The sequence below is a fragment of the Oncorhynchus mykiss genome, chromosome 20 (genome assembly GCF_013265735.2).
Source record: "Oncorhynchus mykiss isolate Arlee chromosome 20, USDA_OmykA_1.1, whole genome shotgun sequence".
NCBI lineage: Eukaryota > Metazoa > Chordata > Actinopteri > Salmoniformes > Salmonidae > Oncorhynchus > Oncorhynchus mykiss.
Window position 1 is genome coordinate 22,407,685 of NC_048584.1, and position 27,817 is coordinate 22,435,501.

Genomic DNA, 27,817 nt, shown 5'->3' on the forward strand with positions numbered 1-27,817 from the left:
CTGCCTTGGCAAATCGCGCTGTTAAGACACTGATGCCCTTTGCAACCACGTACCTGTGTGAGAGTGGATTCTTCACTCTCACTAGCATGACAACTAAATACAGGCACAGACTGTCTGTGGAAAATGATTTAAGACAGAGACTCTCTCCAATACAACCCAACACTGCAGAGTTATGTGCATCCTTTCAAGCACACCCTTCTCATTAACCTGTGGTGAGTTATTTGTTCATCAAAAATTGTGAATAAGGTTTTATATGTAAGATGGCTAAAGAAAGAGCAAAAGTATTGATTATTATTATATAATTATTTGTGCCCTGGTGCTATAATCTTTGTCACTTCCCACGAGCCGGGTTGTGACAAAAACTCACACTCCTTCTTATGTTTAATACATGTATTGCATAGAGTGTGTGTGTGTGTGGCAGGCTTACATTGATGGCAAAAAACAACATTTGAGAGTGCGCTGACCCTGTATGCAGCTGGAGGTTGAATGTTTGAAGGGATACGGGACTATAAAAGTTTGGGAACCACTGATCTGGAAGATTGCGTCATGGCCGGATTACACCACAGAATTCTGTTCCTATTCAGCCTCTGAGTTCTCATCAATAAACTCCTCTGTACTCGGTTGGTGTGTGTGTGTGTGTGTAATATTTGTCTGAATTAAAACATTAAGGTTACTTCCCCATGTAGCACTAAGCAGCTGGCCTCGAGGTGAGTAATGCCATGAGAATGAAAGAACTGACGCATAACATAAGAGACTCACAGCCACTAGTCACTCTTCTGCTTTCTTTCTTTCTTTCTCAATCTCTTCCTCCTCCTGTCTCCTCTTCCTTTTCCCCTCCCTCCACCTCTCTCCTGCTGCAGCATATTCAGGACACAGAAGAGCAGCTGTCTCCCCAACGACACATCATCACAGTAGAACATACTTGGTGCTGGTCTAGTCCATTGCACCACACACACACGCGCACACACACACACACACACAAATATCAATAAATTAGATGTCAGAACGAGCAATATCAGAATGAGCCATGTCAGGAGATAGAAGCTGTCTCTCAGTCTCTCGGTCCCAGCTTTGATGCACCTTTACTGTCTCCGCCTTCTAGATTGTAGCAAGGTGAACAGGCCTTTACTGCCTCTGCCTTCTAGATTGTAGCAAGGTGAACAGGCCTTTACTGTCTCCGCCTTCTAGATTGTAGCAAGGTGAACAGGCCTTTACTGCCTCCGCCTTCTAGATTGTAGCAAGGTGAACAGGCCTTTACTGTCTCCGCCTTCTAGATTGTAGCAAGGTGAACAGGCCTTTACTGTCTCCGCCTTCTAGATTGTAGCAAGGTGAACAGGCCTTTACTGCCTCCACCTTCTAGATTGTAGCAAGGTGAACAGGCCTTTACTGTCTCCGCCTTCTAGATTGTAGCAAGGTGAACAGGCCTTTACTGTCTCCGCCTTCTAGATTGTAGCAAGGTGAACAGGCCTTTACTGTCTCCGCCTTCTAGATTGTAGCAAGGTGAACAGGCCTTTACTGTCTCTGCCTTCTAGATTGTAGCAAGGTGAACAGGCCTTTACTGTCTCCGCCTTCTAGATTGTAGCAAGGTGAACAGGCCTTTACTGTCTCCGCCTTCTAGATTGTAGCAAGGTGAACAGGCCTTTACTGTCTCCGCCTTCTAGATTGTAGCAAGGTGAACAGGCCTTTACTGTCTCCGCCTTCTAGATTGTAGCAAGGTGAACAGGCCTTTACTGTCTCCGCCTTCTAGATTGTAGCAAGGTGAACAGGCCTTTACTGTCTCCGCCTTCTAGATTGTAGCAAGGTGAACAGGCCTTTACTGTCTCCGCCTTCTAGATTGTAGCAAGGTGAACAGGCCGTTGGTCAGCTGGCTGAGGTCTTTGATGATCTTCTTGGCCTTCCTGTGACACCGGGTGCTGTAGATGTCCTGGAGGGCAGGCAGTGTGCCTCCAATGATGCGTTGGACTGACCGCACCACCCTCTGGGGAGCCCTGTGTTTGCGGGTGATGCAGTTGCTGTACCAGGCGGTGATACAGCTTGACAGAATGCCCTCGATGGTGCATTTGTGGACGTTCGTGACGGTCTTAGGAGCCAAGTTGATTTTTTTCAGACAGGTCTAGGCCTTCACTGTGTGTGTGTGTGTGTGTGTGTATGTCCAGCCCTGTCCAGCCTATATCTGCAGTGTTAAGAGGCGTGCTAATGTGTTTACTCAGGCAGTACTGACACGCCACAGAACAGAGGCACAATAAACCAGCCTTTTGTGCCCCACTTAGGAAGTGGACCATGGAAGGGCTGAAGCTGCATGGGGCATTGTCATGCTACTGTAGGTTCACAGGGTGCATGTCAAGGCCAGTTAGTACAGGCTACTGCTGACTGTAGCTACTGATACTGCTGCTGTAGAGAATAACTGGAGCATCTCATTCACATGGTAGGCTACATACAGTACATTGCACAGAGCCATTGCACTGTGAAATGTACAGGTCCATCTCTCTAACAAACATGGATAATAAAGCACTGTAGCTATTGTACTATCTTATTATGTGTATGAGTTATATGTCTGTTCATGAGAGTATTTAAGTATATTTGAATGGTATCCTGGCTAGTGTTTGTAACGGTGATTTGCTGTGAGTGTGAGGGCAGTGAGGTGAGTAGAGATATCTCCCTGTAGTCTTCTCTCTGGCTGAGTTTCAACACTATAAAACACTAGAATGGACCAGCGGAGAGTTGGACTAGATTTTTAATGGATCCATCTATATTAATCTCTCCCTCTCTCGTGCAGTCTATTTCTCTCTCTTATTGACAAACTCACAATCTTTATTTTGTCTTATTTCTCTCTTTCCCTCCTGCCCCTCCCTTCCAGCATGTTACAAACTTTGTCCCATTTTCTGCTAACTCGTGGACATTTATTAAGGAACCAACCGTCCTCAGCCTCACCCGGAGAGACTCAGGGGCCAGGTTACCAACGCACCCAATACCACCATGCCCTCCACTCTCCCCTGCTCTCCTTTACGCGCCTCTACTAGATGTTATCTCTCTTTCTCTCTCGCACCTGTTGTCTCAGCCTCTGAACGCTCAGTTAAGAAAAAACAACTGACATTTACACCTCAGGTGCTGACTGGTTGCACCCTCTATAAACACAGTGATTATTATTTGACCCTGCTGGTCATCTATGAACATTTGATCATCTTGAAGACTGGTTTGGCCTTTATAGCCATGTACTCTTACAATCTCCACCCGGCACAGCCAGAAGAGCACTGACCACCCCTTCGAGTCTGGTTCCTCTCCAGGTTTTTTTCCAGCCACTGTGCTTCTACATTTGCATTGCTTGCCGTTTGGGGATTTAGGATGGGTATCTGTGTGACAACTGCTGATATTAAAAGGGCTTTATAAAAATAGATTTGATTGATACTCTCCCTTTATCTCTCCTGCCTGGCTGGCCTACTCAGCCTATGATGAAATTACCCCTAGGACACCAAGGTCAGTTTTGAGTTTCCCACCCTAGGATTAGGGTTGGGTAGGCTGATCCTAGATCTGTGGTGAAGGGCAATTTGCGCCTGAAACTGCTATCTCAGTGTGGTCCAGTGCCAGCTCCAGTGAAAGCGTACACTAAAGTCCAGCATTCCTGACTAGAGTGGTTGGACTCGAAGGCTGCTTTCTAATATTGGTGGCCTTGCAAATGGTTTGCCCGCTGAATAAGAGAAGCCTATGTATGAAACTCTGACTTTGTCATTATTAGAATATATGCAATTTTCCTGTAAGCTTTGCTATAAGGTTTTAGTCTAACATTGGATATGCTGTATTGAGTTTCTGTGAGCAGTGCTACTGTGCTGTGTAATGTGGTTGGCTGTGTCATGGAAAATCTACACCATAGCCTACTCTTCTATAGCAACCAACTAAACAGGTATCCAACCTGGGTGGTCTGGTCTGCGTGACTCAGTACCGTGTTAGCACGCTGAGCTAAAGCCTTGATGTTAGTCTTCAGGTCTCATTATCATGTGAGTGTATTTTGGCCAACTGCCTCCACTGCACCATACTGTACCAGGCTGTGCTGTTCTGTGGTGCTCTAAACACAACAGTGTGTGTGTGTTATGGTGTGTGTGTGTGTGTGTGTGTACGAGACAGAATACTCTGGGTACTGTTAGTCAGGCTGGGTCCCATGCCTGCTCCCACAGGCTCAGAGCCGCAGCCCAGTGCCAAGTTGGCAGTGCTTTGAATCACTCACACACACACACAACGCTGTGTTGGGAAGGGCAGGGCTCACAGGAATCAAAGGAGCTCTCACTCATTTCCTGCTGAGGAGTGTGAAGCAGGCAGCGGTGAGCTGAGGACAAATTCAAAACTCAGTGACCTCCCGTTACTATGACGATAGGACGGATGTGTTTGTATGTGTCTGTTTATGAGTGTGCGTCTCGTGTGTGTGTGTTGGAAACAGCTGGTGTTTGTGTTTACATGGACAACTCTTTTATTCTGGGAGGTAAAAGGAGGGATGGCTGCCTTCTTGATCAAACCCTCTATCAAATCAAATGACGGTCTCTCTCCTACTCTTTAATCTATTCTCTGTCGGACTCCACACCTTCCCTTTTTATGTGTCATCCTTTCCGTCTGTTGGATCAGTTGTATCTCATCCAATACTTACAGCTCAGCGTTGCTACAGTAGGTATGTATGTGGCTCTTTCTAATAAGGTGGTAGTGAGGAAGAAAAACTCACACAAACGAATCTCGGAACCCAGAACCTAATCTTGCACGTTACCAGCCTGTCACGAGAGCCTACACACGTCCACACACACCCCCTCCCCACAGCCTTGATGACCTCACATGCAGGAGAGCCTAAACATAATCATCAGTGCCCAGTCAGCATAGTTGTCAGACCAGTATTGAGGGAAAAGCAGGCGGTAGCCTACTGGTTAAACAGGAGTTAGGAGTCTTTCTGTCTGACACTGGTCTGGTGGATTAAATTCCTTTTCCTCGCTTGAGTAGCCAGGCGTGATAATTAGGATTCATCCATCTTCTCTGTGTCACTGTTAACACATTTCGGTTCACCCAAGCTGACTCTCCCTTTCTTTCTCCTCCAACTCTTTTCTCTATCTATACTGAACAACATTATAAACGCAACATGTAAAGTGTTGGTTTCATGAGCTAAAATAAAAGATCCCAGAAATGTTCCATACCCACAAAAAGCGTATTTCTCTCAAATTATGTGCACAAATTTGCATCAAATCAAATGTTATTTGTCACATACACATGGTTAGCAGATGTTAATGCGAGTGTAGCGAAATGCTTGTGCTTCTAGTTCCAACAGTGTATTAATATCTAACAAGTAATCAAACAATTTCCTAACAACAACCTAATACACACAAATCTAAAGAGGTGAATGAGAATATGTACATGTAAGTATATGGATGAGCGATGGCAAAGGTGCAATAGATGGTATAAAATACAGTATATACATGTGATATGAGTAATGTAAGATATGTAAACATTATTAAAGTGGCATTATTTAGTGGCATTGTATAAAGTGACTAGTGATCCGTTTATGAAAGTGGCCAGTGATTGGGTCTCAATGTTGGCAGCAGCCTCTCTGAGTTAGTAATGGCTGTTTAGCAGTCTGATGGCCTTGAGATAGAAGCTGTTTTTCAGTTTCTCGGTCCCAGCTTTGATGCACCTGTACTGACCTCGCCTTCTGGATGAAAGTGGTGTGAACAGGCAGTGGCTCGGGTGGTTGATGTCCTTGATGATCTTTTTGGCCTTCCTGTGACATCGGGTGCTGTAGGTGTCATGGAGGACAGGTAATTTGCCCCCGGTGATGCTTTGGTGAGCATTTCTCCTTTGCCAAGATACTCCATCCACCTGACAGCTGTGGCATATCAAGAATCTGATTAAGCAGCATGATCATTACACAGGTGCACCTTGTACTGGGGACAATAAAAGGCCACTCTAAAATGTGCAGTTTTGTCACACAACACAATTCTACAGATGTCTCAAGTTGAGAGAACGTGCAATTGGCATGCTGACTACAGGAATGTTTACCAGAGTTGTTGCCAGATAATTGAATGTTAATTTCTACCATAACCCGCCTCTAACGTTGTTTTAGAGAATTCGGCAGTACCGCCAACTGAACTAAATACCGCAGACCGTGTGTAACCATGCCAGCCCAGGACCTCCATATCCGGCTTCTTCACCTGTGTGTCACACCCTGGCCATAGAGAGGTTTTTATTCTCTATTTTGTTTAGGCCAGGGTGTGACTAGGGTGGGCATTCCATGTTCATTTTCTATGTTTTGGATTTCTGTGTTTGGCCGGGTGTGGTTCTCAATCAGAGGCAGCTGTCTTTCGTTGTCTCTGATTGAGAACCATACTTAGGCAGCCTGTTTTCCCACTGTTAGTTGTGGGTGGTTATTTTCTGTTTAGCGTTTGTTGCACCTGTCAGAACTGTTTCGGCTATTCTTTTAGTTATTTTGTATTCAGTGTTCAGTCAGAATAAATAATATGAACACGACGCTGCACCTTGGTCTTCACCTTCTTCTTATGAATGCCGTGACACTGTGGGATCGTCTGAGACCAGCCACCTGAACAGCTGATGAAACTGAGGAGTATTTCTGTCTGTAATAAATCCCTCTTTGTGGGGAAAAAACTAATTCTGATTGGCTGGGCCTGACGCCCCAGTGGGTGGGCATATGCCCTCCCAGGCCCACCCATGGCTGCGCCACTGCCCAGTTATGTGAAATCCATAGAATAGGGCCTAATGAAATTATTTCAATTGACTGATTCCCTTATATGAACTGTAACTCAGTAAAATCTTTAAATTGTTGCATTTATATTTTTGTTCAGTATATATCAATCTCTCTCTACCCCTCTCGTCTCTAAATCTCCATCTCTCTTTCACCCACCAGCTAGAGTAAATTCAGTCACAACTAAAGAGACATACGTCATACCTTGAAGGTCAACATACGATATTTATTTAGGAACACAAAAAATGATAAGTTAATTATCAGGTAGTCCACAAATATTGTGGAAATGGTATATCAATACAGTCATACAGGGGGAAACCATCCCGAGACGCCCGGATTCAAACAAAATGGTGAATAAGGGATGAACTGAAACATTATTTTAGTCAATTTAAAGATGGTTTACTCATTATCGTTATTATATTGTCCAAAGAAGTTATTCCTTGTTTATTTATTTCTTCCTAAAAAAAAAAAAGAAAAAATATTTCTAGCTAGGTTTTATTTTATATACTTTATTCAATTTAAATAACCCAATGACAACAGAACTGAATGGGGCCGACCCTGCATGTGAATATTGCCTTGAATCAATGCCTTTCATAGCCTGCTATAGGCAGGATCACAGTGCACGGGATGCCCAGTTGTATAATGCTGCAATACAAATGATACACCAGAGGGAATGGAAAACACCATGTAGACCGTCATTGTGAATAAGAATTTGTTCTTAACTGACGTGCCTAGTAAAATAAAGGTTCAAATGTAGTATCCCCTACCCCCACAGCCAGAAACACATCTCGGTTTCATGTACGTTTGCTACAAAAAAACAGTATACATTATGAGCACATCATGCAAAGTGGCAAGTTCTGCTTTACAAATAGTATAGTAGTCTGTTTTTTCTCCTCGCCGATCAGCTCTTCCCAAACACAACCTAAAGAAACCCCGCCCACTCCCAAATCCCACCCACCAAGAAAAAAAACATATTAAACTATAATATATCAAACCATGATTTTTATATAATACCCAAATCTGCAGAAACCTTGCAGTGGACAGTTCTATCTTCCAGACCAGGTTAATAGGAAAGCATCACCCCTCGTTGGAAAGAAAAGCTATAGCAGTGAACAATATCATCGTCAACATGAGCAAATACCAGAGCTGAAAAATCACAATTGTTTAAAAAAAAAAAAAGTCCTGTGTTGTCAAACAGTTGAGAATCCCTGATAGGCTGAAAGAAGTCAGGTGACGACTAGGTGAGGTAAGAAGAGTCCCATCTTACGATGGGTAATGAAAACTAGGTTGCTGTTTCTTCTGCTCTGCAAACACGTTCGTGATGAGTAGAGTATAAACACTGTACTGCCAGATCCCCTCTCTCCATGAAGTGTACACACTCTTTATAACATGTTCCTAGTAGAGTATAAACACTGTACTGCCAGATCCCCTCTCTCCATGCAGTGTACACACTCTCTATAACATGTTCCTAGTAGAGTATAAACACTGTACTGCCAGATCCCCTCTCTCCATGCAGTGTACACACCACTCTCTATAACATGTTCCTAGTAGAGTATAAACACTGTACTGCCAGATCCCCTCTCTCCATGCAGTGTACACACTCTTTATAACATGTTCCTAGTAGAGTATAAACACTGTACTGCCAGATCCCCTCTCTCCATGCAGTGTACACACTCTTTATAACATGTTCCTAGTAGAGTATAAACACTGTACTGCCAGATCCCCTCTCTCCATGCAGTGTACACACTCTCTATAACATGTTCCTAGTAGAGTATAAACACTGTACTGCCAGATCCCCTCTCTCCATGCAGTGTACACACCACACTCTCTATAACATGTTCCCAGTAGAGTATAAACACTGTACTGCCAGATCCCCTCTCTCCATGCAGTGTACACACTCTCTATAACATGTTCCTAGTAGAGTATAAACACTGTACTGCCAGATCCCCTCTCTCCATGCAGTGTACACACTCTCTATAACATGTTCCTAGTAGAGTATAAACACTGTACTGCCAGATCCCCTCTCTCCATGCAGTGTACACACCACACTCTCTATAACATGTTCCTAGTAGAGTATAAACACTGTACTGCCAGATCCCCTCTCTCCATGCAGTGTACACACTCTCTATAACATGTTCCTAGTAGAGTATAAACACTGTACTGCCAGATCCCCTCTCTCCATGCAGTGTACACACTCTCTATAACATGTTCCTAGTAGAGTATAAACACTGTACTGCCAGATCCCCTCTCTCCATGCAGTGTACACACCACACTCTCTATAACATGTTCCTAGTAGAGTATAAACACTGTACTGCCAGATCCCCTCTCTCCATGCAGTGTACACACTCTCTATAACATGTTCCTAGTAGAGTATAAACACTGTACTGCCAGATCCCCTCTCTCCATGCAGTGTACACACTCTTTATAACATGTTCCTAGTAGAGTATAAACACTGTACTGCCAGATCCCCTCTCTCCATGCAGTGTACACACTCTCTATAACATGTTCCTAGTAGAGTATAAACACTGTACTGCCAGATCCCCTCTCTCCATGCAGTGTACACACCACACTCTCTATAACATGTTCCTAGTAGAGTATAAACACTGTACTGCCAGATCCCCTCTCTCCATGCAGTGTACACACTCTCTATAACATGTTCCTAGTAGAGTATAAACACTGTACTGCCAGATCCCCTCTCTCCATGCAGTGTACACACTCTCTATAACATGTTCCTAGTAGAGTATAAACACTGTACTGCCAGATCCCCTCTCTCCATGCAGTGTACACACCACACTCTCTATAACATGTTCCTAGTAGAGTATAAACACTGTACTGCCAGATCCCCTCTCTCCATGCAGTGTACACACTCTCTATAACATGTTCCTAGTAGAGTATAAACACTGTACTGCCAGATCCCCTCTCTCTATGCAGTGTACACACCACACTCTCTATAACATGTTCCTAGTAGAGTATAAACACTGTACTGCCAGATCCCCTCTCTCCATGCAGTGTACACACTCTCTATAACATGTTCCTAGTAGAGTATAAACACTGTACTGCCAGATCCCCTCTCTCCATGCAGTGTACACACTCTCTATAACATGTTCCTAGTAGAGTATAAACACTGTACTGCCAGATCCCCTCTCTCCATGCAGTGTACACACTCTCTATAACATGTTCCTAGTAGAGTATAAACACTGTACTGCCAGATCCCCTCTCTCCATGCAGTGTACACACTCTCTATAACATGTTCCTAGTAGAGTATAAACACTGTACTGCCAGATCCCCTCTCTCCATGCAGTGTACACACCACACTCTCTATAACATGTTCCTAGTAGAGTATAAACACTGTACTGCCAGATCCCCTCTCTCCATGCAGTGTACACACTCTTTATAACATGTTCCTAGTAGAGTATAAACACTGTACTGCCAGATCCCCTCTCTCCATGCAGTGTACACACTCTCTATAACATGTTCCTAGTAGAGTATAAACACTGTACTGCCAGATCCCCTCTCTCCATGCAGTGTACACACTCTTTATAACATGTTCCTAGTAGAGTATAAACACTGTACTGCCAGATCCCCTCTCTCCATGCAGTGTACACACTCTCTATAACATGTTCCTAGTAGAGTATAAACACTGTACTGCCAGATCCCCTCTCTCCATGCAGTGTACACACTCTCTATAACATGTTCCTAGTAGAGTATAAACACTGTACTGCCAGATCCCCTCTCTCCATGCAGTGTACACACTCTCTATAACATGTTCCTAGTAGAGTATAAACACTTGGACAGATGAAAAGAGAGAGCAGAAACAGTTGCTGCTTTAAGTCCTTGTCTCAGAAAACATCAGAAGTATAATCCTTGGACTTGAAGATGTTTTGTTCCATACATTTCTCTTATCTATGCATTTACTGAGAATATTTTTTTCTAAACAAAGATTTCAGTTGCTCTCTTTCTTATTACTAAGTGTGTGCGCTTCTTAAAAAAAAAAAGTTTGATTTCTTATTTGCATTGTTTCCACTTCTTGAATTGTCCACGTTTAGTACTTGCTTGGTTTTTCTTGGTTTGTGTAGCTGTCTCTATCTCCACCCTACCACCCTCAATTGGAAAGAGACACACCTTCACTTCCCCCCCCCCCCCCCCCCCAGGGCCGTCTAGTCCTGGCCCCTCATCTCTCGGCCTCCATGGCCACACTCGCCTTCTGTTCGGTGGCTGGGTGCTGGTGGGGGTTAACGGTGACCCCCGTGGGCCAGACTGCGGGGTTGGAGGGGGGCTGCGAAGGGGGCTGCCCCTGAGTCCAGAGTCCCTGACCCTGTGGACCACTCATGGGCATGGGGAGTGGGGGCACGCCCCAGCAACCGTGTGGAGGAGGGGGAGAGGTGGCCATGGAGGCCATGGGGCTGCTGGAGGTGAAGCTCTCTGAAGCCTTGAGACGGGAGAACATGGTGAGGGCATCAGGGAAGTTGGGCGGGGTGGCCGGTGTGTTGGCTGGGGTGCACATCTGGAAGAGAGAGATGAAGAGAGATTTTAGGGGGCGAGAAGACGTACGGAGGAGCACATCCATATACATCACACAATGTGATATAATTATCATTATCACACTTATCACTATACGTTTCACACTATCACTGCCGTGCATCCAGTTTGTTTCACACCATCACTACATCCAGGATGAGGATGCCTGTATATCTAAGCCTGTATACGGTCCGTCCAAAACAGAGAGGGGAATGTAGGGGGATCCTGTCCTCTCTGTCCCTGAGGATCCTGATGACATTCCTCTCCTCCTCTTTGTTCTGTTCCTAACAACGTTTTTTGTTGTTGTTTTGTACACATTACAAATATCAGGCACAAATATTCATTCTACAAATGATCAGCAATCAACAACTTACATCAGTAAATCAAACATGTCTAACAAAAAACAAAGTCCACCGGTAAAAACAACAGACTCCAAACACATGATCTCATAATGATTCAAGAAGATGTCATTATGTTTGTTATTAAGTAGGAATAATGTGTTAACTAGATGATTCAATGAAATCAAATATTTGTCATTTTGGTATAGAATTCTGGAATTGTTGATTGTGTATTTGTGTATTGATTGTGTATTTGTGTATTGATTGTGTATTTGTGTATTGATTGTGTATTTGTGTATTGATTGTCTATTTGGCAACAAGAATGTTAAAAAAATCACAATCATTTCAATGGTCTTGTCATCCTCGCAATAGTAGCATAGTATAACCTTCATGTCAAAAACATGGGTAGTTGCCTAAAAGTTGCAAGGTTTTCCCAGAAATCTATCACAGACTTACCCTCATACAGTAGAACCTAGTGTGTCAGATCTTCACCTTTTTTTTGCAGATAACACATATCAACATCGACAAATTTGGACAACATGGAATTACATGGATACGTGATATCTTATGTAAAATCTTAGGAGAGCACTTCCTTAAGTTTGTTTGGTATACAGTATTTGTAAGGCATCAACCAACATGTTACAATATTTGGTTTTACCTCGAAGGTATAAATTGGTTGTTTGACTGGAAATGTGTCTTATGTATTTGTAACAAGATTTCTCAAGTAAGCCCACGCCTTCCAGACTGAGTTCTGGATCAGCTCTGTGATCATCATCAAAGCTCATATTATTTTTCATTAGTGCAGTTAGTCCACTGGGAATGGCTTTGATCACATAAATATACTCTCTGAAAGGTATTGGAAACTCATTCAGTGTTATATTTCCCTATTAACAAGGTGACCCTCCATGACCTCACATCATGTTAGCAGATCACCTGATTGTCACGGTGCCATCTCTGGTAGTAGCTCCTTCAGTGACGACGATGGTGGTGTGGGTGAGGACAACAATGTCAGAAAGAACTCCCCCCTATCCAGCCCAAAACAACATGGACCAACCAACCAGCACCTCCCTGCAGGTCACAAGCCAGGTCAAGTAGATTGAAACAATATTTTTCAGAACACACTCCTCAAAAAGTGTTGTGGCAAAAACAAAAAGGATCTCACTCCAAGAGGCCTGGTTGGTCCAGGGCCAGTTTCCTTTACTCCACATAGATAGGCCTATTATTATAGACCTACTGTTTCTAGCTGACCACAACAACAAGCTGTTACACAGGCAGCCCCATAGACCTACTGTCTACTTCTGAAGGAGGGCTCAAAACTGGGGTGCCAGTGAAATATGTTTTTGTTGGTAAAGTTTGTTTTTGTTTCACTTTTTCTTTTTTTTATGATGCAGGTTTATTCAAACAGCAATGGGTACGCAACAATGGGCATGAAGACCAGGTTTATTCAAACAGCAATGGGTACGCAACAATGGGCATGAAGACCAGGTTTATTCAAACAGCAATGGGTACGCAACAATGGGCATGAAGACCAGGTTTATTCAAACAGCAATGGGTACGCAACAATGGGCATGAAGACCAGGTTTATTCAAACAGCAATGGGTACGCAACAATGGGCATGAAGACCAGGTTTATTCAAACAGCAATGGGTACGCAGCAATGGGCATGCAGACCAGGTTTATTCAAACAGCAATGGGTACGCAACAATGGGCATGCAGACCAGGTTTATTCAAACAGCAATGGGTACGCAGCAATGGGCATGCAGACCAGGTTTATTCAAACAGCAATGGGTACGCAACAATGGGCATGCAGACCAGGTTTATTCAAACAGCAATGGGTACGCAACAATGGGCATGAAGACCAGGTTTATTCAAACAGCAATGGGTACGCAACAATGGGCATGCAGACCAGGTTTATTCAAACAGCAATGGGTATGCAACAATGGGCATGCAGACCAGGTTTATTCAAACAGCAATGGGTACGCAACAATGGGCATGCAGACCAGGTTTATTCAAACAGCAATGGGTACGCAACAATGGGCATGCAGACCAGGTTTATTCAAACAGCAATGGGTACGCAACAATGGGCATGAAGACCAGGTTTATTCAAACAGCAATGGGTACGCAACAATGGGCATGAAGACCAGGTTTATTCAAACAGCAATGGGTACGCAACAATGGGCATGCAGACCAGGTTTATTCAAACAGCAATGGGTACGCAACAATGGGCATGCAGACCAGGTTTATTCAAACAGCAATGGGTACGCAACAATGGGCATGCAGACCAGGTTTATTCAAACAGCAATGGGTACGCAACAATGGGCATGAAGACCAGGTTTATTCAAACAGCAATGGGTACGCAACAATGGGCATGCAGACCAGGTTTATTCAAACAGCAATGGGTATGCAACAATGGGCATGCAGACCAGGTTTATTCAAACAGCAATGGGTACGCAACAATGGGCATGCAGACCAGGTTTATTCAAACAGCAATGGGTACGCAACAATGGGCATGCAGACCAGGTTTATTCAAACAGCAATGGGTACGCAACAATGGGCATGAAGACCAGGTTTATTCAAACAGCAATGGGTACGCAACAATGGGCATGAAGACCAGGTTTATTCAAACAGCAATGGGTACGCAACAATGGGCATGCAGACCAGGTTTATTCAAACAGCAATGGGTACGCAACAATGGGCATGCAGACCAGGTTTATTCAAACAGCAATGGGTACGCAACAATGGGCATGCAGACCAGGTTTATTCAAACAGCAATGGGTACGCAACAATGGGCATGCAGACCAGGTTTTCAAAAAGTTTAGTCCGAAGTCCTGGTTAAATCTTTGCGACGCTCAATTCAGTCATGCGCTGTTTGAATGAACATTTGGAAATGCTTTCTCAAAAAAACTTCCCAATTACAGTACATTTTGATGGCAAGGTAGGCCTGCTTACCTGGCAGAATGATATCATGATGATTTGTATCAATCACGGGGCATTTGTTTTGCTAACTCTGCCATCACACATTGTACAGTACGAAAACACCGCTAGCTAAACAAGGTCTCTAGCTACAATTGAATTAAAAAGGCAACAACACACTCCACATTTTTTTGGTAATGTTTCCCGACCTTAAAAGGGGTCTCCATAAGCATTGTTGTGGATTTAGAATATCCAGATTTTGTAATTTTTCTATTAAAAAAAGACCGAATACCTCATAAACATAGAAAAATTTTACTTCAAAAACTGAATTTATGAAAAGATCAAACACATTAAGGGCTCTACAACTGTAGTGTCTGTTTAAAAACACTAACAATAACACCCTTTTTGAGATTGTGCAATCAATGTAATTGTGATACTGCCAAGTTAAAATGTAATTATTTGTGTATGGAGGGTAGGTCATTATAGGCTACTATAGCACTCAGATTAAAGATTAAATTAAAGATTTAAATGATGCACGCATCATCCGCTTTCCCAGGCAAGTGTTATTTTCATTTGGTCCAGTAGCTTTCAGATGGCACTGGCCCTGGGTGCCACTGCCAAATGTACCTGAATGTCAAGCCCTGCAAGGGCATGCTAATTTAAAAGATGGCTAGTCATTATTATCCTGGTTCTGTATGGAATGCAGCTACATTATGAGACAGTTATTGTTGCCAAGTAGCAGTGAAAAAATGGTGCGACCAAATCATGTGCTGGTGCTATCAACTGAAAAGGTTTGTCTAAAGACCTGGAACTACAACAAGCCAGTATTACACAGCGTTCAACTCCCAACAGCAGGTAAACAAGGTCCAAAGAACAAAACTAGTGTAAGAAAAGCCCAACGCGTGATGAATGCTCATTTTGAGAATGTGTCATGTATGCATCCAGATTTAGCCCCGATGAGCGGCATGATATGAAGGGTGAGCATGTCTCTGTTGCCCTCTAACAGGAAGTGCTGTGTCATGTCTCCGGTCTATTTCCTGTCCTATGTGTAAAGAGACACCCTGCAGCGAGAGGTAACTTCCTGTCCTTCATGGTTACCCCCTCTACTTCCTCCCTATTCACTCTACTCAGATATCTAACACAGCCACCGTTAAACAGACCACCCCAGATTGTTTTACTGCTGAGCTCACATATGCCCTTCACACACACACACACACACGAGCTGGAACGATGAACCGAAAAATGTACGACACCGGCCATACCGATTACTTTTGCTGATATTTTTAGTAGCCTTTACTAGAGAAATGTGAAGTTTGAAATGTATCAAGTTTGCTAACATGGATGATTGTTAATGGGACAATTGATTGCTACAAGCATCAAGTTACTAGAAAAAACTGTGATGTACATTAATAAACTAATCATTCTATTTATCGTTATCGCATCAATTCAGACAATTTATCGCAATATGGATTTTTGTCCATATCGCCCAGCTCTAACGCACGCACACAACAGGACAGAGAGTGATTATGTATTGCTCCATTGGGGAAATTAAAATGATCTGTTCTCAGTGTAGACAGCACACTGTAGAGGTCTAGTCTCTGTGCCCTCAACCTAGCAGTCATTGTCTAGGTGCTGCTTTTGTTTACCCAAAGAGAAACGAAGCAGGCCTAGCCTAGATGTTTTCGGTGCAGTCCCAAACAATGTCAATATATCCTAAGATGAAGCACATGCTCAGAGAAACTATATGTACAGTTTATTCCCACATATCAGTGGTAGCCAGGCAGCACACACAGGCTAGGACTGTGCAGACTGCAGCATTAAGGGCCTGCTGTAAAGCCATAGTAGCTTGATTAGGCTGGCAGCAGATTTAAACGAGGAGGTGTCAGTCTGTGAAGGACACGGTCAGGTAATACTTCAAAAGGCTGCTGGGACAGTGTGTGCGGGCAAAGCATCAAATCCGATTGGCTGAGGTGACTGGGGGCATGTGCATTTAAAATGAGAAAAGCACATTCATGCATGCACATTTGGGGAAGGGAAAGGCATACCTAGTCAGCTGCATAACAATGCACTCAATGGAAAAGTGTCTTCCACATTTCACCCAACCCCTCAGAAGCCATTTTTTCCCCATTTTTTCATCCAATCAGGTGGAAATGGATGTTACCTAAACTAAGTGAAATGCATGTTACCGACCGCAGCATTCATTATTTAGAGAACTGGTGAATATTTGTTCTAGGAGTGTGTTCTAAACACGGCAAACACTGAGGCGTTGCCTTGGGGACGGTCCGTTGCTATGAGGAAGACAGACCTGGTGGTGATGGATAGGACTAGAGCAAGCTTAGACACATCTGTCATTAACTTTCTACAGATCTGTTTACTGAGTGCAGTTTACTGTGGACTCCAATCTGAAGTTTCACCCTGCACTGCTCTAGACATGCCTGCCTGTCTGTCTGTCCAACCAGCCCTCCACTTTGGTGAAGCTTAAGCCTCAGTCGCTCACTCCTCACTGCTCTCTCTGTGCTTCTCCTTGCAAGACTGATGAGCAGTCATTTCCAGTCTGACCGACAACATTCCTGAGTAAAACCCTGTTTACAGGGAGCAATTTGTATTGAATTTGAAAGGGGAAACAGATATTCCTCCCTATAACTATCCAGCCTGCATTCACAGACTGGAGGGGTTCAAACGTTACCCCTCTGCCTTGTAACGTCACATGAATGCTGTAGCACTGCATATGATTCAACCACATGTTACAGGTCTCTGTCTCTCCTTCTGGTAGCTGTTTCATGTCATCACCTGCAGACAGATCCATTAGTTTAACTAGATAACCACAAAGCTCTGGGTAGAAGTTGCCCTTAGGCACAGACCTAGGATCAGCTTACCCTCCCTGAATCCTAATGCTAATCATTAGGGGGGAAAACATCAAACTGACCATAGATCAGTGTCTAGGCGTAACTTCACCTTTCACCATCATTATCTTTCCCGCCACCCACATTTCTGCTATTTTTTAAATTTTATTTAACCTTTATTTAACTAGGCAAGTCAGTTGAGAACAAATTCTTATTTACAATGACAGCCTACCCCGGCCAAACCCGCAATTGGCACAATTGGCCCAGCGTCGTCCGTGTTTGGCCGGGGTAGGCCGTCATTGTAAATAAGAATTTGTTCTCAACTGACTTGCCTAGTTAAATAAAGGTTAAATAAAACATTTTAAAAAATAAATCCTAACCCGGACGACGCTGGGCTAATTGTGCGCCACCCTACGGGACTCCCAATCACGGCCAGTTGTGACACAGCAAGGAATCAAATCAAATCCAATTGTATTTGTCACATGCACCGAATACCTTACAGTGAACTGCTTACTTACAAGCCCTTATCCAACAATGCAGTTTTAAGAAAAATACATGTTAAGTAAAAAAAATTAAAGTAAAAAATAATTATAGAGCAGCAGTTAAATAACAGTAGCGAGGCTATATACAGGGGGTACCGGTACAGAGTCAATGTGGAGGCTATATACAGGGGGTACCGGTACAGAGTCAATGTGGAGGCTATATACAGGGGGTACCGGTACAGAGTCAATGTGGAGGCTATATACAGGGGGTACCGGTACAGAGTCAATGTGGAGGCTATATACAGGGGGTACCGGTACAGAGTCAATGTGGAGGCTATATAAATATCATGTTAGCAGGCAATATTAACAAAATATTCAGGTTTAAAAATATATACTTCTATGTATTGATTTTAAGAAAGGCATTGATGTTTATGGTTAGGTACACATTGGTGCAACGACAGTGCTTTTTTCTTGAATGCGCTTGTTAAATCACCACTCGTTTGGTGAAGTAGGCTGTGATTCAATGATAAATTAACAGGCACCCCATTGATTATATGCAACGCAGGACAAGCTAGATAACTACACACGGTTGATATTACTAGAGATTGTTAAGATTAATAGTTTTTTATAAGATATGTTTAATGCTAGCTAGCACCTTACCTTGGCTCCTTGCTGCACTCGCATAATAGGTAGTCAGCCTGCCACGCAGTCTCCTCTTGGAGTGCAATGTAATCGGCCAAGATCGGTGTCCAAAAATGCAGATTACCGATTGTTATGAAAACTTGAAATCGTCCCTAATTAATCGGCCATTCCGATTAATCGGTCGACCTCTAGTTGTGACAGTCATTGACTGAAGCAGGATGGTCTGTTTGAGTAGGCGATGCATCTTAACAGAGTAGCTTCTGCTCTTTGTCTCCTCTCCTTCATCAGCACTGCTTTCACCTGTCCAGTCCTTTTCAGGTCAGTGCAATTACAGGAAAGGAGATAAGCAATATAATTAACCTTAAGACTATTGGGATGCTTCCTCTGACTATCAGGAACCCTTAGGGCTAGGTGACTAGGACGTCCTGTAGTTCATATAATATTATGGTAGTTAACCTGTTGGATCTCTAGGGGCGCTATTTCATTTTTGGATAAAAAACGTTCCCGTTTTAAGCGCGATATTTTGTCACGAAAAGATGCTCGACTATGCATATTCTTGACAGTTTTTGAAAGAAAACACTCTGAAGTTTCAGAATCTGCAAAGATATTGTCTGTAAGTGCCCCAGAACTCATTCTACAGGCGAAACCAAGATGATGCGTCAAGCAGGAAATTAGCGGAATCTCTGAAGCTCTGTTTTCCATTGTCTCCTTATATGGCTGTGATTGCGCAAGAATGAGCCTACACTTTCTGTCGTTTCCCCAAGGTGTTTACAGCATTGTGACGTATTTGTAGGCATATCATTGGAAGATTGACCATAAGAGACTACATTTTCCAAGTGTCTGCCTGGTGTCCTGCGTGGAATTCGGTGCGCAAACGCCAGCTGCTTGTACTTTTCCATTTGATTGAGGGAAGAAACCATGCTTCCACGAACGATATATCATTGAAGAGATATGTGAAAAACACCTTGAGGATTGATTCTAAACAACGTTTGCCATGTTTTCAGTCGATATTATGGAGTTAATTTGGAAAAAAGTTCGCGTTTTGAGGACTGAATTTTCGTTTTTTTTTTTGGTAGCCAAATGTGATGTACAAAACGGAGCTATTTCTAATACACAAATAATCTTTTTTGGAAAAACTGAGCATCTGCTATCTAACTGAGAGTCTCCTCATTGAAAACATCCGAAGTTCTTCAAAGGTAAATTATTTTATTTGAAGGCTTTTATGTTTTTGTTGAAATCTTGCGTGCTGGATGCTAACGCTAATGCTAACGCTAAATGCTACGCTAGCTAGCCACTTTTACACAAATGATTGTTTTCCTATGGTTGAGAAGCATATTTTGAAAATCTGAAATGACAGTGTTGTTTACAAAAGGCTAAGCTTGAGAGATGGCATATTTATTTCATTTCATTTGCGATTTTCATGAATAGTTAACGTTGCGTTATGGTAATGAGCTTAGGTCTGTAAATAGAATCCCGGATCCGGGTTTGGTCGACGCAACAGGTTAATGTGATTACATGGTTGGTAATGGAATAATTGATGAGTCTCTGTACCACCGTAAAATGACATACTGTATCTGTTAAATGTTTAAAGTAGGAGTGCTCAGTGCTACTATGCAGCACATTTGCAGTGTTCTTTGTTCACACACTGCAGCTCTCACTGAGCTCTGACAATCATACTGCTTATGATCATATGCAAACAACAAAAATTGTATATTAAACATTCATGAAAACAAGTGTCGTACATAATTTAAAAGCTTAACACAAAAGCATTACGTACATCTTCTAACCAAGCAGAGGTGTCACGAAAGTCAGAAATATCGATAAAATAAATCACTTACCTTTGAAGATCTTCATCTGGTTGCAATCACAAGGGTCCCAGCTACATAACAAATGGTCCTTTTGTTCGATAAAGTCCTTCTTTATATCCCAAAACAGTATGTTTCATTGGCGCGCTTGACTCAGGAATCCACCGGTTTCCCTCATTCAAAATGCATACAAATGAATCCCGTCAGTTACCAATAAACTTCTTCCAAACATATCAATGTTCCTAATCAATCCTCAGGTACCCTAATATGTAAATAAATGATACAATTTAAGACGGAGAATACCAGAGACCATTACTGGAGATAAATAATGAAGTACGCACCCTCACCAGAATGCGCAACAAACACTACAGCCAAAATGGGAGCCACTTACTAAACTACTTCTAGCAAATTTTTTAAAAAACAAGCCTGAAACTCTAAAGACTTGACATCTAGTGGAAGTCCTTGGAACTGCAATCTGGGAGATATTCCTTTTATATTACGTTGACAGCCATAGTAACCAAGGGTGAGCTGAACAAAAAAAAAAATCTGGATGGATTGTCCTCGGGTTTCGCCTGCCATATCAGTTCTGTTATACTCAGACATTATTTTAACAGTTTTGGAAACTTTAGAGTTTTCTATCCAATACTACCAATTATATGCATAGCCTAGCTTCTGGGCCTCAGTAACGGGCAGATTACTTTGGGCACCTCATTCATCTAAACTTCCGAATACTGCCCCTAGCCCAAAGAAGTTAAACTGTATTTTTTTATCTTGGTTTTCCATTAAAACAACACAAAACCTTCATAAAATTCCACATCAATTCACAATGCAGCTGTGCTGCTGCCAGCAACGGTTTGGGACTTAAGGTGCGTCCCTTTCAGCATTGCACCTAAACAACTTCCTTCTCCTTTAACATCTCAAAGTATTGACTTTGCTACTGCTGCTGTTCTTTCTCTGCCATTCTTCCAACTGTTAACGACAATGACGTAGTGGTGGAGAGTCGACTCCAAAATAATTGATTCCTTGACTCCTTACACATCAACTCCCGGTGTCGACTCCCATTTCTGAGTGTCAATAAATCTTAGGACTCCTAAGATTCTGTATTTTTGGAAGAGAGGAGATTGATTAGTTGCCATAATTCAGAGAACAGAGACACTTGCATCTTCCATTGCGAGCTAACTAGGGGCACAGTATAGGCAGGTCAGCCACCAGGCAGACAGTCAGCACCTACGCCTATCTATTGGTAATCAAAAGCTGTATCACTCAATGGAATGCTGCATCTCACAATTTCTTGGCTTGCAATGTCTCGCAACTTCAGTAAAGCTGGGCCTATCATCAATGGAAAAACCTAGGATATTCTACACGCAACAAACCAACCACCGAACACACACTCGCATTATTAGCAAAGATAAAGAGAACAGCAAGCCAGAGAGGAGGGGGCAGACTGTGCGCATACAGTGCATTCGGAAAGTATTCAGACATTTTGTTACATTACAGCCTTATTCTAAAATGTATTCAATTGTTTTTTTCCCCTCATCAATCTACACACAATACCCATAATGACAAAGCAAATACTGTTTTTTGGAAATTGGAGCAACTGTATTAGATTCAAAAAACTATCACATTTACATACACGTGTTCATACCCTTTATTCGGTACTTTGATGCACATTTGGCAGCAATTACAGTCGAGTATGACGCTACAAGCTTGGCACACCTGTATTTAGGGAGTTTCTCCCATTCTTCTCGGCAGATCCTCTCAAGCTCTGTCAGGTTGGATGGGGAGCATTGCTGCACAGCTATTTTCAGATCTCTCCTGAGATTTTAGATCGGGTTCAAGTCTGGGCTCTGGCTGGGCCACTCAAGGACATTCAGAGACTTGTCCCAAAGCTACTCCTGCGTTGTCTTGGCTGTGTGCTTAGGGTTGTTGTCCTGTTGGAAGGCAAACCTTCACCCCAGTCTGGGGTCCTGAGCGCTCTGGAGCAGGTTTTCATCAAGGATCTCGCTGTACTTCATTCCGTTCATCTTTCCCTCGATCCTGACTAGCCTCCCAGTCCCTGCCGCTGAAAAACCTGCCGTAGGGATGGTGCCAGGTTTCCTCCAGACGTGAAGCTTGGCATTCAGGCTAAAGAGTTCCATCTTGGTTTAATCAGACCAGAGAATATTGTTTCTCATGGTCTGAGTCTTTTAGGTGCATTCTGGCAAACTCCAAGCGGGCTGTTATGTGCCTTTTACTGAGGAGTGGCTTCCGTCTATCCACTCTACCATAAAGGCCTGATTGGTGGAGTGCTGCAAAGATGGTTGTCCTTCTGGAAGGTTCTCCCATCTCCACAGAGGAGCTCTGTCAGAGTGACCATCGGGTTCTTGGTCACCTTCCTGATCAAAGCCCTTCTCCCCCGATTACTCTGTTAGGCCGGGCGGCCAGCTCTAGAAAGAGTCTTGGTGTTTCCAAACTTATTCCCCTTAAGATTGATGGAGGCCACTGTATTCTAGGGGACCCTTTCTAGTACCCTTCCCCAGATCCTCGACACAATCCTGTCTCGGAGCTCTACGGACAATTCTTTCGACCTCATGGCTTGGTTTTTGCTCTGACATGCACTGTCAACTGTGGGACCTTATATAGGCAGGTGTGTGCCTTTCCAAATCATGTCCAATCAATTGAATTTTCCACAGGTGGACTTCAAGGTTCAAGGTTTCTGCCCTAGCACTACACAGCTGATTCAAATAATCAAATAATCAACTAATCATCAAGCTTTGATCATATGAACCAGCTGTGTAGTGTTACGTCAACTAAACGTAAACGTGCACCACTTGGGGTGCCGAGGACCGAGTTTGGGAAACGCTGGTTTAAACGTTCACACCCCTAACATGCTGACCAGTCCGGACACGTCGCGTGCGCGAGCGTCGCAAATTCAATTTAGAAATCCATGTTATTCAATTATTGCACCCACACTGCTCACGTGCGCCAACGAGCGTCTGCGACGCCAAGGGCTAAAATAGAAGTCATTCCTATTTCTGACACAGATCGCGCTGAAAGTCCTGCCTCTCCTCATTGGTTTATAGAAGCAGGTACCCATGTGCCATCTCCTCATTGGTTATACCCACGTGGGTGACTGAAAGATGAACTGTTTTGCCGGTAGTCGTGGTAATACAATGAAAGTTCAGATGCGATCACCATATAAGTTAAACGATGAAAAAGCTTGGAAGGAGGAGAGATGACTAGAAACGATTCGGTTGGCCGTTTTATGTGTGGATGAATTGTCGGAGTAGAAGTCCTTGTGCATTTCAGGTAAAATAACAACTCAATGTTTATATCCCAGGACAAATTAGCTAGCAACAGGACAAATTAACGTTAGCTAGCAAGTGCAAGCTAACTAGCTAAATTGCCATACATGTTTAATGATTTTTGACCTGTCTCCAAATTAATGTCATTGGTTCAGAGTTTGTTTTGATATTTTAACCTGCGTGTGTTGATCGTGGGGGGGGGGGGGGGGCAAAATCAATGTATGCACAATAGCGCACGATGGCGCACGCGCGCAGCCGGTTTGGGTTCCATGTGATTAGAACCTGATTCACCGTGAGAAATGGCCTATAGATTCATTGCTAGTTTGCCTAAATACCCTGGTAAGTCTGTCAGTCAGTCAGGCCTGTAGAACTGATATTCAGCAACACAGTCTGGGATTTTCCATGATCCATCAGACACTGTCAGCTGACCCAATGAACACTCACATTTACAGGTTGGGAAAAGTAGTGTGTGTGTGTGTGTGTGTGAAACCAAAGAACACCACTGCTAATGAACACATCTGCTCCTCGCACTCCCCCACGTGTCTTGTGTCGCCTGAGCCAGCCAGCGCGTGTGTGTGTGTGTGTGCCTGTGTGTAGGTGTGGTTAGCCAGGCCCAGTGTTCTCGGAAGCGGTGCTCTTGGAAACACGCAGGGCAGCATGCTGGAACATGCTGAGCTCAGGCCAAGGCTCTTCTGATGTGGCTGACTGCCTGGCACTGTGAAAGGCACAAGGAAATACTATACACACTGTGTGGCCTGAATCACAAGATGGCGCCGTGTGTGGAGGTAATGTTTCTCGCATTATTACCTACAGTCCTAAAAAATGACTTTTGGATATCAGATCGCCGGTCACTCTCTAGCTTTGTGGTCACTCACCAGAAATTTGACTTTCCTGAATTGGATCCTATGTTCTTACCCCCAACCAGCGAGGTTCGCTGTACATTGCACGGACAGGAAGAAAGAACTCTCTGGGAAAGAAGGTGGAGGTGTATGTTTTATGATTAACTACTCATGGTGTGATTGTGGTAACGTACAGGAACTCAAGTCCTTTTGTTCTCCAATGTGAGTAAGACATTTAAGCGTGTTAACCCTCGCAAGACTGCAGGCCCAGCCAGACTATCTCTAGCCGCATCCTCAGAACATGTGCAGACCAGCTGGCTGGAGTGTTCAGACATTTTCAATCTCCCCATATCCCAGTTCATTGTCCCCACCTGCTTCAAGATGTCCACTACTGTTCCTGTACCCAAGAAAGTGAAGGTAACTGAAATAAATGACTATGGCCCTGTAGCACTCACTTCTGTCATCATGAAGTGCTTTGAGGCTAGTTAAGGATCATATCACCTACACCTTACTGACTGACACCTTTAGACCCACTACAATTTGCCTACCACAACAGATTCACGGATGATGCAATCGCCATCGTGCTGCAAACTGCCCTATCTCATCTGGACAAGAGGAATACCTACTGTATGTACAAATGCTGTTCATCGACTACAGCTCAGCCTTCAACACCATAGCACTATCCAAGCTCATCACTAAGCTCGAGGTGGTGAAGGTAGGCAACAACACCTCCACTACGCTGGTCCTCAACAAGGGGCCCCCACAAGGGTGTGTGCTCAGCCCTCTCCTGTACTCCATGTTCACCCATGACTGCGTGGCCACGCACATCTCCATCATGTTTGCAGACAACACAACAGTGGTAGGCCTGATTTACCAATAACTACAAGACAGCCTAGAGGGAGGTGAGTTCCCTGGCAGAGTGGTGCCAGGAAAATAACCTCTCCCTCAATGTCAACAAAATGAAGAAGCTGATTGCTGTCTCCTAAAGTCGACAGAGGGAGCACGCACCCATCCAAATTGACAGGGCAGCTGTGGGGAGGGTGAAAAGCTTCCAAGTTCCTTGGCGTGCACATCACTGACAACCTGAAATGGTCCATCCACACAGACAGTGTGTTGAAGAAGGAGCAACAGCGCCTCTTTAACCTCAGGAGGTTGAAGAAATTTGTCTTGGCCCCTAAGAACATAAACTTCAACAGATGCACCATTGAGAGCATCCTGTTGGGCTGAATCACTGCCTGGTACAGCATGTGCATCAAAACTTGGACCGAGAAAACGGCTTCGATCTCCAGGCCATCAGACTGTTAAGTTACAGGTCTGTGAGAGCCAGAAATCTTGCTTGTTTGTAGGTGACCCAATATTTATTTTTCCACCATAATTTGCAAATAAATTCATAAAAAAAATCCTACAATGTGATTTTTCTGGATTATTTTTCTCATTCTGTCTGTCATAGTTGAAGTGAACCTATGATAAATTACAGGCCTCTCTCATCTTTTTAAGTGGGAGAACTTGCACAATTGGTGGCTGACTAAATACTTTTTTGCCCCACTGTATATACTGTATTCTAGTCAAGGTTCATCCTATATAACTAATGCTGTACACCTTTTCTATTCATATACTGTCCACAATGTCTATACACATACACACCATAATATGTGTACAAAACATTAGGAACACCTTCCCAATATTGAGTTGCACCCCCTTTTGCCCTCAGAACAGCCTCAATTCGTTGGGGCATGAGACTACAAAGTGACAAAAGTGTTCCACAGGGATGCTGGCCCATGTTGACTCCAATACTTCCCAGTGGTTGTGTCAAGTTGGCTGGATGCCCGTTGGGTGGTGGACCATTCTTGATACGCACGGGAAACTGTTGAGCATTGGGGGGGGGGGGGGGGTTGCAGGTATTACTGTACTGTTGGAGCTAGGAACGCCCGCAATAACATCTGAAAAATGTGTACACAACCAACATTTTATTTCATTTATGTAGGCCTAGGCTTTGGAACTATGAGCAAGAACACACACACAGTCATACACTCACACAAACCTGGGGCACACTGCACATTCTCAATATGGGAAAAATAAATTGGATTTCAGTTCATTCCAATGAAAAATTGTAACTTGTTTCACCAGCCAGACTGCCATAGACACAAAGCTCATCTGTGTTACCAACTGAAAAGAATGATCTCTTCTCCAAATAATTCATCATCGTTACCCTGTTATTACCCTATTCTACCCTGCTGGAAAACGAAGTGCTCCCCCTTTCTCTTCCCCCTTTTCTCCAATCCTCATTTCTTCCCACTGTTGCTACCTCACTTCTTTCCTCCATTCCATCTCTTGACTTGCTACCTCACTTCTCTCCCTCCTTCCCTCCTGCCCTGGTGATAAACTGACCATGGGCCAGGCAGACAAAGGGATAGGACAATTTCTCTCCCTTCTTCCCTCCTGCCCTGGTGATAAACTGACCATGGGCCAGGCAGACAAAGGGATAGGACAATTTCTCTCCCTTCTTCCCTCCTGCCCTGGTGATAAACTGACCATGGGCCAGGCAGACAAAGGGACAATTTCTCTCCCTGCAGCCATTGCAACAGTACAGTCAGCCATGTTGTGATTTATGACTGATTGTGCATCTCTTACCATCTGAAACACAACCAGATCTAGCGTAATGGAGACTTCAAAATACAGTTGTGTGTGTGCTCTTGTTCTTCTATCCTCGAGGGGACCTAAATCCCCCAAAGTCCCCACGACAGGGTTTCCGTTAGGAAAATGTGGCGCAGGACATTTGACCAGCAGTATTTTAAATTTACCGGACATTTGAGAAATTTACCGGACCCATAGGCATTGGGTTCGTAACCTGATTAGGGCGTCCACCCACGGTGCTCAGAATGACAGAAATCACATTTAGTTGATAGTAATTCAAATTAACAGAACATGCAATGTGCGGGCGGTCCTTCTTACCTAATTCTGATGCACACTTTGATGTTAAAATGACTGTCCACATTTACTTTTCCTCAGCCAACAAGACGAGTAACTAACAGCAAAATCACTAGCCTATGCCAATCTACTATCCAACATAGTAGAAATGTTTACCTAATCTGTTGGTCAGCTTGTCAAGAAAGAATTAGCCTATTCCAAACAGACTCTGGGACAGTTGGGGGACGATAGATCCCAAATTCATACAACCAGTAAGCCTAGGCTACATTTAAAAAAAAGTTCAAAGCAATGAGTTTGATGCAACAGATCAGAAAGTTTAGCTTAAAATGTTGATAAACTATTATTTCTTCACATTTTAAATCGCAGCAATACACACAAGGCCGTAAGCAACTCGCGACTGTTCGTTCCATAATGCAATTAGCGGGAAAACAGTGTTGTCAACAGCACAAGCGAGCGGTTTCATGTGACAGACATGAAAATATCCATTAGAAATTTAGAAAGC

The 27,817-nt window shown here is 43.5% G+C and overlaps 1 protein-coding gene across 2 annotated transcripts in view; it reads right to left on the bottom strand.

The window, feature by feature from the left end:
* Positions 1–6,929: 6,929 nt before the first annotated feature.
* The window catches only part of ubald1a (UBA-like domain containing 1a), a 31,422-nt gene continuing 10,534 nt past the window's right edge, over positions 6,930–27,817 (bottom strand). For both annotated transcript variants that reach the window (XM_036955994.1, XM_036955993.1), the window contains one exon: positions 6,930–11,228. In XM_036955994.1, coding sequence (XP_036811889.1) covers positions 10,896–11,228 — 333 coding nt within the window. In that variant the 3' untranslated portion in view covers positions 6,930–10,895. The remainder of the gene's footprint in view (positions 11,229–27,817) is intronic.